Raw genomic sequence first — 14,823 nt, forward strand, 5'->3', positions numbered from 1 at the left:
CCACACTGGCCAGCCTGTATGAAGGGGAGCAAGGGGGGCTGCAAGCGGGAGAGCTGCAGTTTCTCCCTCCACCAAACTCAGACGCAGCCTGTTTCCTCCCGCTACAAGGGATGAGGCTGCTACAAGCAGGAAAGAGAGGGGAGCAGCAGCGCCACCAGAGCCACTGCCTGTGCCTGAGACTCATGTCCAGACACAGCAGCCACAACCTCTCCCACCATAACTGCAACCAGAACAGCAGCGCGCTCCACCCCTGTGTCACTGCCGATGCTGAGTCTTCCTGCGCCAGAAGAAGAGCTGGTGCTGGATCTGGATCTCAGTGCCCTGGCAAGGGAAGTCCTGGGGAAGGAGGGGGAATCAGTCGAGTTTGTGCTCGACACCTCTCAGGTTTTTTCCTTTCAAGGCATGAGGTCTTTCCCGGAAGGCACTTCAGAAAGTGCCCCTGTACAGGTGAAGGCGAGCGGCTTAGCTGAGTCTGCTCTTTCTCTTGCCGTGCCTCTGACTGCTGAAGAGGGGGAGAGTTCAGCAGTGTCCACAGATGCACCCGCACACCAGAGGGAAAGGCCTAGTACAAGCATGGTCAGGGATCGCCATGAGCTGCAGATGATCTCACGTTTGCTATGTGTGTGCACTGCCGAGCCAAAATCAGCTAGGGCAAGGGAACAAAGCGCATGACCACCTTGGGGATGCTGAATCATCCCTGCAGGTACCACTCCTTCGCCACAGGAATGGCCCCCGCTCACTCCACAGTCCCCGTCCCCCCACAGCAAAGGCAAGGCACCCTGCAACATGGGGGGCAAAAGGGACCCCTTGCAAATGCAAGCAAGGTCACCCAGACCATTGGGGACATGCTTGCTCTGGATGGCCAGCCCTTCACCTTTGCTGAGCAGCCAGGGTTCAGGCGGCTCCTGGCACTGCTGGCTCCATCCTACCAGGTGCCCACATGCACCACCTTCAGCGGGACGGTGGTGCCCTCCCTATATGAAGCATGCAGTTGAGGGAGGAGCTGCACAAGGCAGGTCTGCAGGTGACCGTACACTTCACCTCGGATATCTGGAGCAGCCAGGGTAGAGGTCATGCATACCTCTCCCTCACAGGGCACTGATGTGGCCAGTCAGGCCATCGGTGGGCTCTCCTTCACGCCAAGGTGATGGATGAGTCCCACACAGCAGCAGAGATAAGGGGGGCCATGAACCGCATGGTGCAGGGGTGGCTCGGCGCTGGGTAGCCTGAGCTCACCCACAGCTTCATGGTCACCGACAATGGGGCCAATATGGTCAAGGCAGTCCGTGATGCCAGCTTTGCTGGTATTCGCTGTGTGGCACACAATTTACATCTGATTGTGAGGGATGCCTTGGAGGGTGACGGGGCTGCCAGTGATTGTGCCAGCAACACCAGCAGGCTCGTTTCCAGGTGCAGGAAGGTGGCAGGCTACTTCCACCGGAGCATCAAGGGGGGCAAGATGCTGCGGGACAAACAAGCAGAGCTAAATGTCCTTCAGCGCAGAATCATCCAGGATGTGGAGACTCGGTGGTGCTCCACATACCTGATGCTTGAAAGGCCACTGGAGCAACAGAAGGCCATCCATGACCTGGCCTTGCTTGGGGAGATTGGGATCAGCGGCCCCCTGACCAAAGCTGAGTGGGATGCCATCTCCCAGATCTTGCTGGTCCTTAAGCCCTTCCTCAAGGTCATTGAGACCCTCAGTGCTGCTGATGCCTTCCTCAGCTAGGTGGTCCCCATACTGAAGGAGCTCCACAGCCAAATGGAGAGCTTCCTGGGGGCCAGTGTTCCTGGCCGGGGCAGGCCGCTTTCACCAGATGTCCAGGCACTGGTGAGGCAGCTGAAGGAGGCCTTAGGAAAAGGCTTGAACCCTTGGGGTCCAACACAGTATATATGCTGGCCGCCATCTGTGACCCAAGGGTGAAGGGCACCATATGTGGCAGCGAGACACTGAGTCGCTGGAGGGAGGTACTTACTAAGAAAGTGACGGAGGCAGAGCGGCGGAGGAGGGGAGGAAGTGGGGCAGGGGGATCCACTGCCTGAACCGAGCCCCACATCCACAAGCCAGTCTTCCCCTCCACCACAGGTGCTGCCAATATGGGCTAAGGCCATGGCAAACATGAGGGGGTCCAGACCCACCAGACCCCAGGATCAGGCAGACAGTCCTCACACCATGGTGTCTGCCTATCCTGCCGAGCCTATGGAGCCCCTGGACTGCGACCCCTTGGCCTACTGGGCAACCCACAGCCTGATGCGGCTGGATTTGGCCACAGTTGCCCGGGAATCCCTGTCCTGTCCACTGACCAGTGTGCCAAGACAGACGGTGTTCGGCATGGCTGCGGATGTTGTGACACCCCACCGCACCTGCTTGGGTCCTGGTTTGGGGGAGCAGCTGGTGTTCCTCAAGGTGAACCTCCCACTGCCGGGGCTCCCCAAGCACCAGGTATGGATGGAGCAAATGCCACCCTCCTCCCTCCATCTGTATCACAAGTTTGGCCTGTCAGCAGCCTAAGGTGCAGTTTCCCCCAAACCCCTGCACCTATCACCATGAAAGTTGGCAGGCTTTGTGGGCTCCTCAGGGGCGAGCAAGGCTGCAGTTTTGAGCTCCCTGTGGCTTTCCTCACAGAAGTCACAGGAGGTTTTCTCTCAAGAATTTGGGGTGCTGTTTCTCTGAACCCCCTGAACCTGTCTTGTTGAAAGTTGGCAGGCTTTGTGGGATCCTCAGGAGCTACCATTCCTGCAAGTTTCATCAAGATTGGACAAGAAATGCCACAGTTATAGCCTGCTTTGACCTTCCCCATTATAGCCTAGGGGGAAGTCAAAGTAGCTCAAATATTCGACTGAGCTTCGACCTCGAGTCCAAGCAACCCCACTTCGACTCGAAGCAGGCAGCAAATCAAAGTGGGACCCGGTTTAATATTTGACATGGCTGTTGAAGCGAATATTACCTGCTCTGCACAGCCCTATTAAGCACCCACGATTATTCTGAAATCTGACTTCCTCAAACTTCTTTGCAAATCCTGATGGCAAAGATTCAAAGATTTTGGCCTGATGGCAAAGATTCATCTTTTAGGGTACACACACACATACTAAGTCAACTTAAAATAAGGAGACTTAACTAAGTTGAATTAAGTTAAGCCACATTAGAGCATGCACACATACAGCTCCTTGACATGGTGGCAGCCATCTTGTGAGCTAAGCTGACTTATCCAGTGTGATTCAAGATACTACATTTCAGAAGTGTACTATCTTGTGTTGCATTTAAGTTGACTCTTCTCCACATAGTGTGTACACTCTAACAGTTAAGTCAACTTTAAAAGTTAAGTCAGATTAACTGTCAGGAAGTTAGTATGCATGTATGCACCCATTTATATGGGATCCATAAAGTTCAGGATGAAATACCCATGGGGTCAAATGCACCGTGTAGAAAATGCAAGCAATGCCTTGTCCTGGCAGCTCTCCATGGCATGAAATCTTCCCTGTTAGACAGGATCAAAAGCATAGAGGGTCCAGGGTAGATTTTCAAAAGTTCAGGGATCCTCCTTGCCCACCAGCCCAGCCCCTATCTTTATCCAAATAAGCATTTACCCAAAGGAAGGTCTGAAGTGTCATCTGATGTAGCTATTTGATGTCAGTGGAGCTGTGCTGTATTATGCAAGATAAGAATCCAGCCCCAATTTATGCAAAGCAGAGGCAGGTGCTAGAGTCCCTCCTGCTGTACACCCGTATAACCTACTTGTCTTGACTGTGGTATTCGGACTCCCTCTTGTGGCTGGACCGCATAAACGATTGGGGAATCTACTACATAAATGGTTTGGGAAACTACTACAACCTTTGGCCAATAGACCAGGATTTCCTCATTTTATCATTAAAAGCTCATTAGTTTAGGATGAGAGGTTCACGTACAAATGGGGTAGGTAGTATTGTACATTAATGGAATAATTATCTAACAAGAAGATGGGGTGGCACAGGTACAACAATTTATGTCTGGCTGGTCAAAGAGATTCTACTGAGTTTGTGATGGAGCCCAGCAATCAACTTCCAAAATCCAAGCTGGGTAACTATCTAGGTAAAATTATTCAAGAAATAAACATCACCAGGGGTTACATCATTATGGGAGATTTAACTTGGTACACATTGACTGAAGAAGGAATGCATGCCGTATTGGATCATCGGGAGCATTGCCAGCAGGTCAAAGGATTATTCCCATCTATTCTGCACTGGGGAGGCCACATCTGGAGTCCTGTGTCCACTTTTGGGACCCCCACTACAGAAAGGATGTGGACAAATTGAAGAGAGTCCAGTGGAAGGCAGTGAAAATGGTTAGTGGACTGGGGAACATAGTAATGAAAAGAGGCAAGGGAACTGGACTTTCTGAGTCTAGAGAAGAGAAGACTGAGAGGGGATTTTATAGCAACCTTCAACTCCCTGAAGAGGGGTTCAAAAGAGGATGGGGCTGGACTGTTCTCAGTGGTGACAGATGACAGAACAAGGAGCAATGGACTCAAATTGCAGCAAGAGAAGTTGAGGGTAGATATTAGGAAAAACCTTCTTATGAGGAGGGTAGTAAAGCACTGGAACAGGCTATTCAGAGAGGCGGTGGCATCTCCATGTTTGGAGGTGTTTAAGACCCAGCTAGAAAAAGCTTTGGCTGTGATGATGTAGCTGGAGCTGATCCTGCTTTGGGCAGGGCAGGTGGGGGTTGGACTAGATGTGACCTCCCAAGATGCCTTCAAACCCTCGTTTTCTATGATATTGAGGGAACCCAGTTACCCCCGGGGGGTGGGCCTTGGTTATACGTTGCTGTGGCAGGTGCGCAGGTGCACGCTGCTCTGGTGGGCACTCAGTTGTGCCTGGCAACAGGTACTCAGACACACAAGGCAGCACTGGGTGCATAGCAAAGCACTGCTGTGGCAGTGGGCGCTTCATACGTGGTTGCAATGAAGGGCGCTTGAGGATGCACTGTCGGTGCCATTTGGTCACACCTCTCTGCAGAGCTGCTGCAGTCATGCCTGATGGGAGGCGCTTGGTCACGAAAGATGGTGGCAGGTGTTTACGGAGGTGCTGCCGCTGTCTCGGATACTTTGTTGTGGCTGGCAGCATGCCCTTCGTCACACAGGGTGGCCAATGGCATGTAGTGATTCTTTGCTCCAAGAGCGGGCATGTTGAATTGCTTGAATTCAGGAGTGGGCACGTGGTCCAGCACTGCTGTGGTGGTGGCAGGTGTGTGGCATCGTATGGTAGAGGGCAGCTGGTGGCCTTTGGCAGCAGTGGGTGCTGGATGGCCTGTAGCAGAGGGCAGCTAGCAAGGCACTGCTGCAGTGCTGGGCATTTGGCACTGCTTGGTGGAGGGCATGTGGTCCTACACTGCAGTGCTGGGCAGGTATGCATGCATGGAGGTAGGTCATGCGTCATGCACAGCAGCTGCGGGCACTTGGTCATGCCCTGGTTCTCAGTCATGTCCTGCAGCTGTAAGCGCTCGGGTCCTGACTCCCACAGTGGGCTCTCCTCCTGCCCCTTTTCCGCTGGGCTCTCAGGCATACCCGGGGGTCTCTTGGCACAACAGCTGTGATTAGCAGCTGGGGGCCCACATGGAGGGCAATTATTTATGCACTTCTGATTGGGGGTGGAGGGGGCACATGGTGGGCGGTTGTTCACACACTTCTGGTTGGGAGCCGAGGGTGCACATGGCGGGCGGTTGTTCTCACACTCTTGGTTGGGGGATGAGGGTGCACAGGGGGCCTTGCACTTGGTCGCCCGCCGTGGCTCAGTGGTCACGGAGGTGCAGCAAGGCTGGCTGTTCACTGTCTGGTGCCAATTTTGAGCTGTGTGCATGCAGCGGAGCTGGCTGTTGGTCACATGCTGCTGGAGGGGTTGCTCAGCCATGCACCCAGGCTGGAGACACTCGGTCTCACATGGCCACAGGCACTCAGCTACGCACATGTGCTGTGAGCTCACAGTCATGCTTGGTAGCAAGGCCCCACACACACTTTGGTGCAGCGGGTACAGGGCCACGCGCTTCTTGACACGGAGCCGAGGGCACTGCAAGGGGCAGTACTCAGAGACTTGCTGCCGCAGGCTTTTGTTGACGTGGCTTGACCCCGTCAGGGGCTGATGCTTGCATTGCTGTCTGTACAAGGCATCTTCTGGCATTGCCTGGCTCTGCCTAGAAGATGTGTGAGAAGGTAGATCATTCACTATATTCACTCACTCATTTCTCCATGTTAAAGGAGCCTCTTTCACGTAAACCCTCATTCCAGTATGGCCCAGAATATTTATAGCACTGGAAACAGAGAATTATCCATCACTAAGTTAAACAACATGCCTTTATTATCCCACCACCAATGGAAAGATAGGGTCCTTTAACACTGCCACGCAAGGGGTGGCTGAAGCCGGGGGAGGCTTGGATTTCAGAGCCAGAAGGCCGCTTTGTCTCCAGTTCCCTGAAATACATCTCAAAACTGGCCCCACTGCCTTCAGCTCTTCATGCAGCTCTGAGCACCCAAGAATTAGCTGGTCTATATGCTTTGCCCACATCTACATGACACTATCACTTTATCACCAACAGCTGTTGCCCGGGGAGCAGCTGTGTACTACCACTAAGGATAACTATGATGATGAAGTATCCAGAGATTTCAGTGAATATCAAAATTCTTTGAAATGAATGAAGTTCATGCCAGGCTTAAAACAAATATTCATAACCGGTACCTGTTAACCTTAAAAGGCTCGTGTACTCTTCTTGCTCATCTCTCATTGTGAGCTGTATGCAGTGAAGTGTGATTAATTAGTCAGCTGGATAACGCCTCACTGTGACTGTATTAGCTGGTGCACTGAATCCTCACAAGAATCCAATTTACTTTGTAAACAAAACAATTTGGCTCGCCTGTCATCTATTAAAGCACGTTTAGTCATTTCCAAATATACATTTATATTAAACCACAGTGGATTATGCACCTGACAATTACTCAGCTGGAAGAGATGCTGACCTCCAAGTTTTAGAGTACCTTTCAAGCCATTTGATCTGCACAGAGCATTGGCTACTCCTCAGCTTTTCTTGGCTCGTCAAGACATAGACCGATCAACTGTTCCATTTTGCAGAATTATCTTCTGTTTTGGTGATGAGTGCGACTGAGAGAACAAAGCAAAAATGATGGATCACATCAGAATCCTGCCGTTCATATATAGTGAGCACTTTCAGTCTTTAAAGAGAGAAATGTACATTAATTGTACATTATAAGTGTGCAGCTCTCACATAAGAAACCAGAATACACACAATTAACGCTCAGCATTTTTGGGACGTCTATTTCTCCATTAGAAATGCAAAAAAAAAAAAAAAATCATTCTTGTATCTCAACACACAAAGAAGCAGCTCATGCCAAGTTGAAAACAGTTAACTACTGATCCTTAGAGACTTGTGGGAAATTAGCCAACATTACCAATCCCACTGGAGTGAAGAATTGACCAGATTTTCCTATATTCATTTTCTTCACAGCCCCAAATTCAAATATCCATATGTTAAAAAGTCCCTGAGCTTGCTGTCTGTTTGTCTCTCAAGGTTTTTAAGGCCCAACCAGACAAAGCCTTGGCTGGGATGATGTAGCTAGGGCTGGTCCTGCTTTGAGCAGGAGGTTGGACTAGATGTGACCTCCTGAGATCCCTCCCAACCCTCATTTTCTATGATTCTGTGATTCTTTCCATCGATAGGATCCCATCAAATCACTTTTCCAGCACTCTAATATTGGGAGATTTGCCTGTTTCCAAATCTGAGCAATCACATATCCAGCTGCTAGTAACACTTAAGTTATCAATGGGCCTAAGCCAGAGTCAGACCCGACAAATGTCTAAGAGAAAAAATAATCCCTACTCATTGTATTTACAGTCTAACTAGAAACACTGCCCCCATATTCTGAAGACCAGGTGCTTCACTGGAGTAAATCAGCTCAGTTATCCTGAAATCAGGGATTTGCTCCACTGAATATTTTCTTCCAGGAAACATTCAACATCAGCCACCCCAGACCCGGCAGCATCCCATTGCAATCAGACTTACCGCCTCGACCCATGGAAAAAACCAGCTGGGAGTGCAGAGAGGAGGCTGAGATAGAAGAAGTTTTATAGAGCAAAGAGGCTTATGGGTGTGAGCCGCATTCAGCTTGTGAGATTGGAGGCACGTGATCCCTAACACTTGCCTGCAGCTCGTGCTCCCCGAATGCTGCTGTCCTCTTGGCAACTCCAAAAAGTGTGACACTACTATAAATACTTTGGGTGAATAAGCAGCTTACTCCTGGCTGCTGCAATGGGTGGTGCTGCAGAGGAACATGCTCTTCTATCATGTGTCCGAGCTCTGGCTGCTCTTTTGTCCGGGCTGGGCACTGGTTTGGAACCAGATGCTTTTGCTTGCAGGCTGCGCTGGCTGCCAGCGCAATCTTCCATAAAGCTGGGTGTGGCCAGCAAAACTCTCTTGCTCCATCCCCATTTCAACAGGCCAGACAGACTCAAGAGTGAACCCAGAGCTGCTCTTATGGGAGTCCCACATGCGAGCTCACAAAGGGAGGGAAGCCCCCATGGGAGCTGCTTGCAGTCTGGAGCCTCTGTGATTCACTACAATGGACGCAGCCCTCCAAGCGTCCTGTGCTTTTTTTCCCATTCAAGAATAGCTGACAAGTACAGACATGGCTCTTCCCAGGGAAAGACCAGGGCTGGGTTTGTTCAAAGTGACAGAGGGGGACTTAGCCTCCATCATTCAATGGAAGCCCAATGTGCCTAAACCCCTTAGACCAGTGTTTTTATAACCTTGGGGGTCCTCAGGCTATGTCTGCGGGGCCTGTGGAACATGTCTATGATCAACAGTAGGGGAATACCCACACTTACAATTCAAAGGAGCCTGCACCTCCATTTGAAATTTTTGGGGGGCTCACAAATGAAAAAAGGTTGAAAACCACTGCTGTAGCTGGTTTTGAAAACCAGCCTAGAGGGGATTCTCAGGAAATTATCTTAGTTTTTACCTTGGCTACACAGCTCCCTCCTTCCTTGATTTACCAGAGGTAAGCTCCTTGGGAACAGGACAGCGGGCCAAAAAACCAAGGACAGGAGGTGAAGTGACTTGCAAGGCAATGCTACTATGTAGAAACCTGCTCAGCACCACAGAGGTAAATCTGATGGAGCCAGGGCAGCACGGCCTGGTGGTAAAACTGCTGATCTAGAACTCAGAAACCCTGTGATCTTCTTCCAGCCTTCTCGTATGCTTGTGAAGCGACTCATCCATTTCCAGCCTCCTCCGCGCCTGTTTAAAAACAAGGTATACGCCTTCTGTTTTTCATAGCTAGTGAATTTTAATGGTGAAATGTATGGGGAATGGGGGAGGACATCTTATAAGATTCATAGATGTTAAGGTCAGAAGGGACCTCAATAGATCATCGAGTCCAACCCCCTGCATAGCCAGGAAAGAGTGCTGGGTTCAGATGACCCCAGCCAGATGCCCAGCTAACCTCCTCTTGAAGACCCCCAGGGTAGGGGAGAGCACCACCTCCCTTGGGAGCCCATTCAAGACCTTGGCCACTCAAACTGTGAAGAAGTTCCTCCTAATGTCCAGCCTAAATCTGCTCTCTGCTAGCTTATGGCTATTATTTGTCCAACTTGTCCAGGTCTGCCTGCAGTTGTTCCTTGCCCTCCAGTGTGTCCACTTCTCCCCACAGTTTCGTATCATCCGCAAACTTGGACAGGGTACATTTCACTCCCTCATCCAAGTCACTGATGCAGACAATGAAGAGTATCGGTCCAAGGACCGAGCCCTGTGGGACCCCACTGCCCACGTCCTTCCAGGTTGATACCGACCCGTCCACCACCACTCTCTGGGTACAACCCTCTAGCCAATTTGCCACCCACCGGACTGTGTAATCATCCAAGTCACAGCCCCTTCATTTGTTCACAGTATGGGGTGGGATACCGTATCGAAGGCCTTCCTGAAGTCTAAGTAAACGATATCAACCCCTACTCCTGCATCCAGGTGTTTTGTAACCTGGTCATAAAAAGAGACTAAATTAGTCAGGCATGATCTACCTGCTACAAACCCATGCTGGTTTCCCCTCAGCATAATTTTTCTGCTGGGCTCTCACATATATGAACCTTAATAATCTTTTCAAAGACTTTGCCAAGGAGGGAGGTGAGGCTGACTGGCCTGTAGTTGCCTGGATCCTCCTTCCTCCCCTTCTTGAAAATGGGAACCACATTGGCCCTTTTCCAGTCCTCCGGGACCTGGCCCATGCGCCACGAGTGCTCAAATATTCTTGCCAGTGACTGTGCAGTGACATCGGCCAGTGCCTTTGGTACCCTCGGATGGAGCTCGTCTGGGCCTGCCAACTTAAATGCATCCAGTCCTTCCAAGTGACTCTGCACCATCTCAGGGTCAGCGCTTGGTGGTCTGGCGCCCAGCTGTTGCCTTTCTACAATGTAAGACTAGTCTTGCCCCTTGTTTAGGAAGACAAAGACCTCACTGAGGAGTTCAGCCTTGTCCTCCCTGTCTGTCACCAATTGCTTTTGCCCATTCAGTAGTGGTCCTATACCACCCTGGGCTTCTTTTTACTCCCTATATATCTGAAAAACTATTTTTTGTTATCCTTAACTTGGGATGCCATCTTCAGCTCCATGGTAGCTTTGGCCTTTCTAACTGCCTCCCTACAACTGTGAGCTGCTCTTTAGTAATCTCTCCCTGTTTCCACTGCTTATATGCCCCACTTTTTGCCCTTAGGCTGCTCTGGATTTCTCTGGTCAGCCAAGGAAGCCTCTTGGCCCCTTTCCCCCTTTTCCCCACATCGGGATCGTCTCCCTCTGTGCCAGAAGGATTGTTTCCTTAAGGCACAGCCACCCTTCCTGGGCTCCCATCTCGCCAAATCTCCTACTCTGCAGTGCATTCATGACACAGAACATTTATTTAAACACCTATTTAAAAGCAAGGGGAAGTGTTTTTATTTATTAACTTATTTAAAGTGACATTAGATTCAAGTGTATGGATGTTTAGATGGGACATTGCTTTGATGGGACTCCAAAATCAGCTGGATTCTTCAGAAAGGTGATCATTTATATACCACTTACATGAACAGAAAATAATACCCAGAAAAAGAAACCACTGTTCTTGCAGTTTATTACATGTCTTAACATTAGATTTGTTTGAGAAATGAATACTCTTCCTCATGAACATCTTTTCATTTGAGTAGAAATTTTCTTTGGAAGCTTTCTGCATTTTCATTGGGGAAAAAAAAATCAAAAGCTGAAAAAAAAATATTAGGTTGTGAGTTTTTTGCTTTTTTAGTGTAAGGATTTCTCTTTTCATTAAAAAACCCATTTTTTTTGCAAAAGCTTCTGTTTAGCTGATAAGGGGTTTTCTCAATGTATCCGGGGAGTTTTATTTTTCAACCTGCTCTATTCATAATTATTTTTCTTGGCCATCTTTTGGCAGTTCAAAGCTTTTTAGCTCAGCCTATCACGGTGCTTGTACACATGATGAAATTTGCCCTTCCCTGCGTTTCAACAGCATTACAGTTTGCAAACGCAGGCTTTCCTCACATTTTAAAAGTCTTCCTGCATTTTAAAATAAAACTCATCCTGACATGTTTTAGTTTGGGTCACCAAACATTAAAACATTGTGCAGGTTTGTCATGTGCAAACATGGATTCGTCATGTGCAAACAGAAATGCACTCAAACCATTTTTTTAAATGTGTCTACAGAACCTTTTTTTTTTTTTTAAATTGAAAAATATTTGGTCCAGACCCTTTTTTTGTGTGTTTGAAACACCCAGCAGGGGAACAGCAACCAAGTCAATGGCTTTTCACAAGCACCACCTTGACAGGAGTTGTGTTTGCCACAAACAAAACACTTATTAAAATGATGCTAATTATCAGCCTGGTGATTCCAGCTCAGATAGAACAACATTAACATGATGACAACATCCTAAACTGTTTGTCTAATCCTTTAATTAACATTTGCAAAGGGTTTTGAAATCCTTTCATGTGAGGAAGCCTCAATGTGTTGTAAAAGGAGGTAGGGTATAATTTTCCCCACCAGAAATAAGGGGGAAATTGAGGCACATTGAGATGATGTCACTTGCCCCATGTCACCCAACGTCAGCATCAAAAACATATAGAAACCCATCACGTCCGACATAGAAGTGAATCCTGGGTTCCAACCTCTAGGTTTGCCTCCTGTTACACTGGATCGCAGCCAGGGTTGCCAACTCTGTTTGAATCTATTCTGTTCTGCTCTTGTAGCTCCCTGAAACCAAACGTCCTTATCACAAGCCTAGCGGATGCAGAACGAGCAACTCGCACACAAGTGCCTGTGACACTGTGGATGAATCATTTCCTGATTAATTAATTCTTTTGCTAAATCCTAACAAGCTGAAGATGATTTTTAGGGTTGGACCTTCCAGGGTTTTCTGGTCCAACATCCTGCGCAGGCCTACTGCTAACTGTATTTAAGCGAGCCCAGACAGACGCCCATCCAGTCTCCTCTTGAAAATCTCCAACGAGGTGGATTCCACCACTTCTCTGGGCAGCTTGTTCCATGTTTCTGCAAGGAAGAAATTGTCCCTGAGATTTGATTTGAACTGGCTTAGTTGGAGTTTAAATGCTTCTGGTCCTGCCCCCTGTGCCTGGGAAGAGCAATGTTTCACCATCTTCTTTGAGGCAGCTTTTCAGATATTTGAAACGTGCTATTATGCTCCCTCCCATCCCCTTTCTCCTCTTTTCCAGCAGTTCCTGGGACTGAAGCACAGTGAAATTCCTGAAAGAATGGATTTATTGCATGCTGTTTGTAAGCACTGCTGTTCAGGGGCTGGTGTTCACCATGCAGAGAAACAACCTGCACTAAGAAAACACCCGTCCCACATCACCCCTTCTTCCTGCGTCACAAGTCCAGCCTGCACAGCCTTGATATTTCCTCCTATCTGTCATAAGGGGTGACACTAATCACTACAGAAAGCTCTGTGCAAACTAGCAAGAATATTTCACAGCCAGATGACTGTAATGATAAAAAAAAACAAACTGCTCCAATGATTTGGTTATTTTATATAAAGAGAACCAACTGCACCACATTTTAAAGGGGCCCATCTTTATTCCTTGAAAGGTAAGAGTCCCTGCTCCTCTTCAAGGAAACAGATCTTCCCTAGACCAAAGTGGCTTCCCTCAGCTTTGGGGGTGGTCTCCAGAGGACAGGATTTCAGACTCACCGCCATCCATAGCATCTCCCACCGGCTGGCTCTAGGCAGCTCTCTGCACCCTTTTGCTCTCTCCATGCACTTGAGAGAGAGACCCTGAGATCAAAAAGCTGCCTGTTGCTGTCTCAGACTTTTAAGTACCAACATCTTTTGTTGGGTCCCACCCAGGATTATGGAGAAATGTTGCCACAGAGCAGAGCCTTGAATAGACAGCTCCTAAACCCTAAGCTATGCCCTCCAGCACACTTCCCTGTCTCCTTGCAGTGCTGAGCCTAACTATTTTGCCAAGGTGTTTTTCCATGTCATTGTCTTACCAGGAAGGAATAATAAATGATTTTTCTCAGGCAGGGATTCTGGACAACTAATAAAACAGAGTGCAAGGACCACAAGGAAGCAGATACTGTGATGAAACATAAGGTTTAATTTTAAAAGCAATTGGAAGATACATCTTTTAAGTACAGAGTACAGAGCTCCAGGCAGCCTGGGCAATACATTGTGAACACAAAGTCCCTCAGTCACAGCCATGGATGGAAGCAAGCACCAGTTACATGGGTGTAATATCTGAGAAAAATTACATTAAAACAATTCTGTGACCAGAAATGTAACTACAGATATGGCTAGATAGATCTTTATCGGTCGAGACCTGTGGTATAAATAGAGCACCGTTGAAGTTACTGGTGCTCCGATGTTATAGCGCATCAAATAATTTGGCCCCGTATCCATGGATCTGTGCTCATGGAGGTCTCCAGCATACAAACAATAAATCAACTTTGTGCCAAAGCTATTCATACCCTGTGTCTACAACTAAGCTTAAAAGCAACTACACCGTAGAAATCTCACGCTAAAGGAGCCCACGGGAATCTTCAGGTCAGTTCCAAAGGCAGAACCACCAGATCTGGGGGTTGGCACTAGCATACTCCGGTCACACAAGGATGCATTGAACTCAAGACTTCAGCATCAGTCTTGGGAATTTCTACTTTTTGTCTTTTTATCTCATTAATTTACCAGTGTCTGTGTGAAGCAGGTGAAAAAACAGACATCTTTGCACTAAAGCAAGCAAAAACTAGAAGCATGTACAGTGTAACCACACAAACATCATTCACACACACTTCCAGGTAATAAATTAACCTATAAGAGAACAGAGCCATGAACCCAGGGTGCAGCTTTTCAGGGAGTGTGAGCAGGAGGAGAAGCGTGGTGCATGGAGAGCGGTTCTAGCCGTCTGTGGGGCAGTTCCTCCTTCCAGGCCCTTTCCTTCGTGCTTTACCAAAACCACTGGGAGGCAGAGCAGTACTTCTTGTTATTGCTCGAAATCTTCACTTTGCTTGATTGACCTTTGGTCACACACTGCTGGGGGCACTTGGTCACGCACTGCTGGGGGCACTTGGTCACACACTCAGTTACACACTGCTGGGGGCACTTGGTCACACATGGTGGGGGGCACTTGGTAACACACTCAGTTACACACTGCTGGGGGCACTTGGTCACACATGGTGGGGGGCACTTGGTCACACATGGTGGGGGGCACTTGGTCACACACTCAGTTACACACTGCTGGGGGCACTTGGTCACGCACTGCTGGGGGCACTTGGTCACACACTCAGTTACACACTGC

At 48.7% G+C, this 14,823-nt stretch overlaps 2 protein-coding genes across 4 annotated transcripts in view; both read right to left on the minus strand.

The window, feature by feature from the left end:
* Positions 1-4,707: 4,707 nt before the first annotated feature.
* Positions 4,708-8,206, minus strand: LOC109324690. The gene is made up of 3 exons (XM_019556721.1): positions 8,048-8,206; positions 6,987-7,128; positions 4,708-6,166 (listed from the first exon to the last, which is right to left on the minus strand). The coding sequence occupies exon 3, from the start codon at positions 6,151-6,153 to the stop codon at positions 4,708-4,710; it is 1,446 nt and encodes a 481-aa protein (XP_019412266.1). The 5' UTR covers positions 6,154-6,166; positions 6,987-7,128; positions 8,048-8,206.
* A 6,254-nt stretch (positions 8,207-14,460) lies between these two features.
* Positions 14,461-14,823, minus strand: part of LOC109324716 (cornifin alpha-like) — a 3,350-nt gene continuing 2,987 nt past the window's right edge. Inside the window, exons 3-4 of one of the 3 annotated variants that reach the window (XM_019556746.1) lie at positions 14,773-14,807; positions 14,461-14,712 (exon numbers count right to left, since the gene is read on the minus strand). In XM_019556746.1, coding sequence (XP_019412291.1) covers positions 14,472-14,712; positions 14,773-14,807 — 276 coding nt within the window. In that variant the 3' untranslated portion in view covers positions 14,461-14,471. Of the gene's footprint in view, positions 14,737-14,758; positions 14,808-14,823 lie in introns of all 3 variants that reach the window. The other 2 variants (XM_019556747.1, XM_019556748.1) reach the window with 2 other exon arrangements.

Source organism: Crocodylus porosus, unplaced genomic scaffold, assembly GCF_001723895.1.
Source record: "Crocodylus porosus isolate Cpor-Errol unplaced genomic scaffold, CroPor_comp1, whole genome shotgun sequence".
NCBI classification, from domain to species: domain Eukaryota; kingdom Metazoa; phylum Chordata; order Crocodylia; family Crocodylidae; genus Crocodylus; species Crocodylus porosus.

Coding starts and splice junctions, on each gene's coding strand:
- LOC109324690 (XM_019556721.1), bottom strand. CDS start 6,153: ATGCCAGAAGATGCCTTGTACAGACAGCAATGCAAGCATCAGCCCCTG.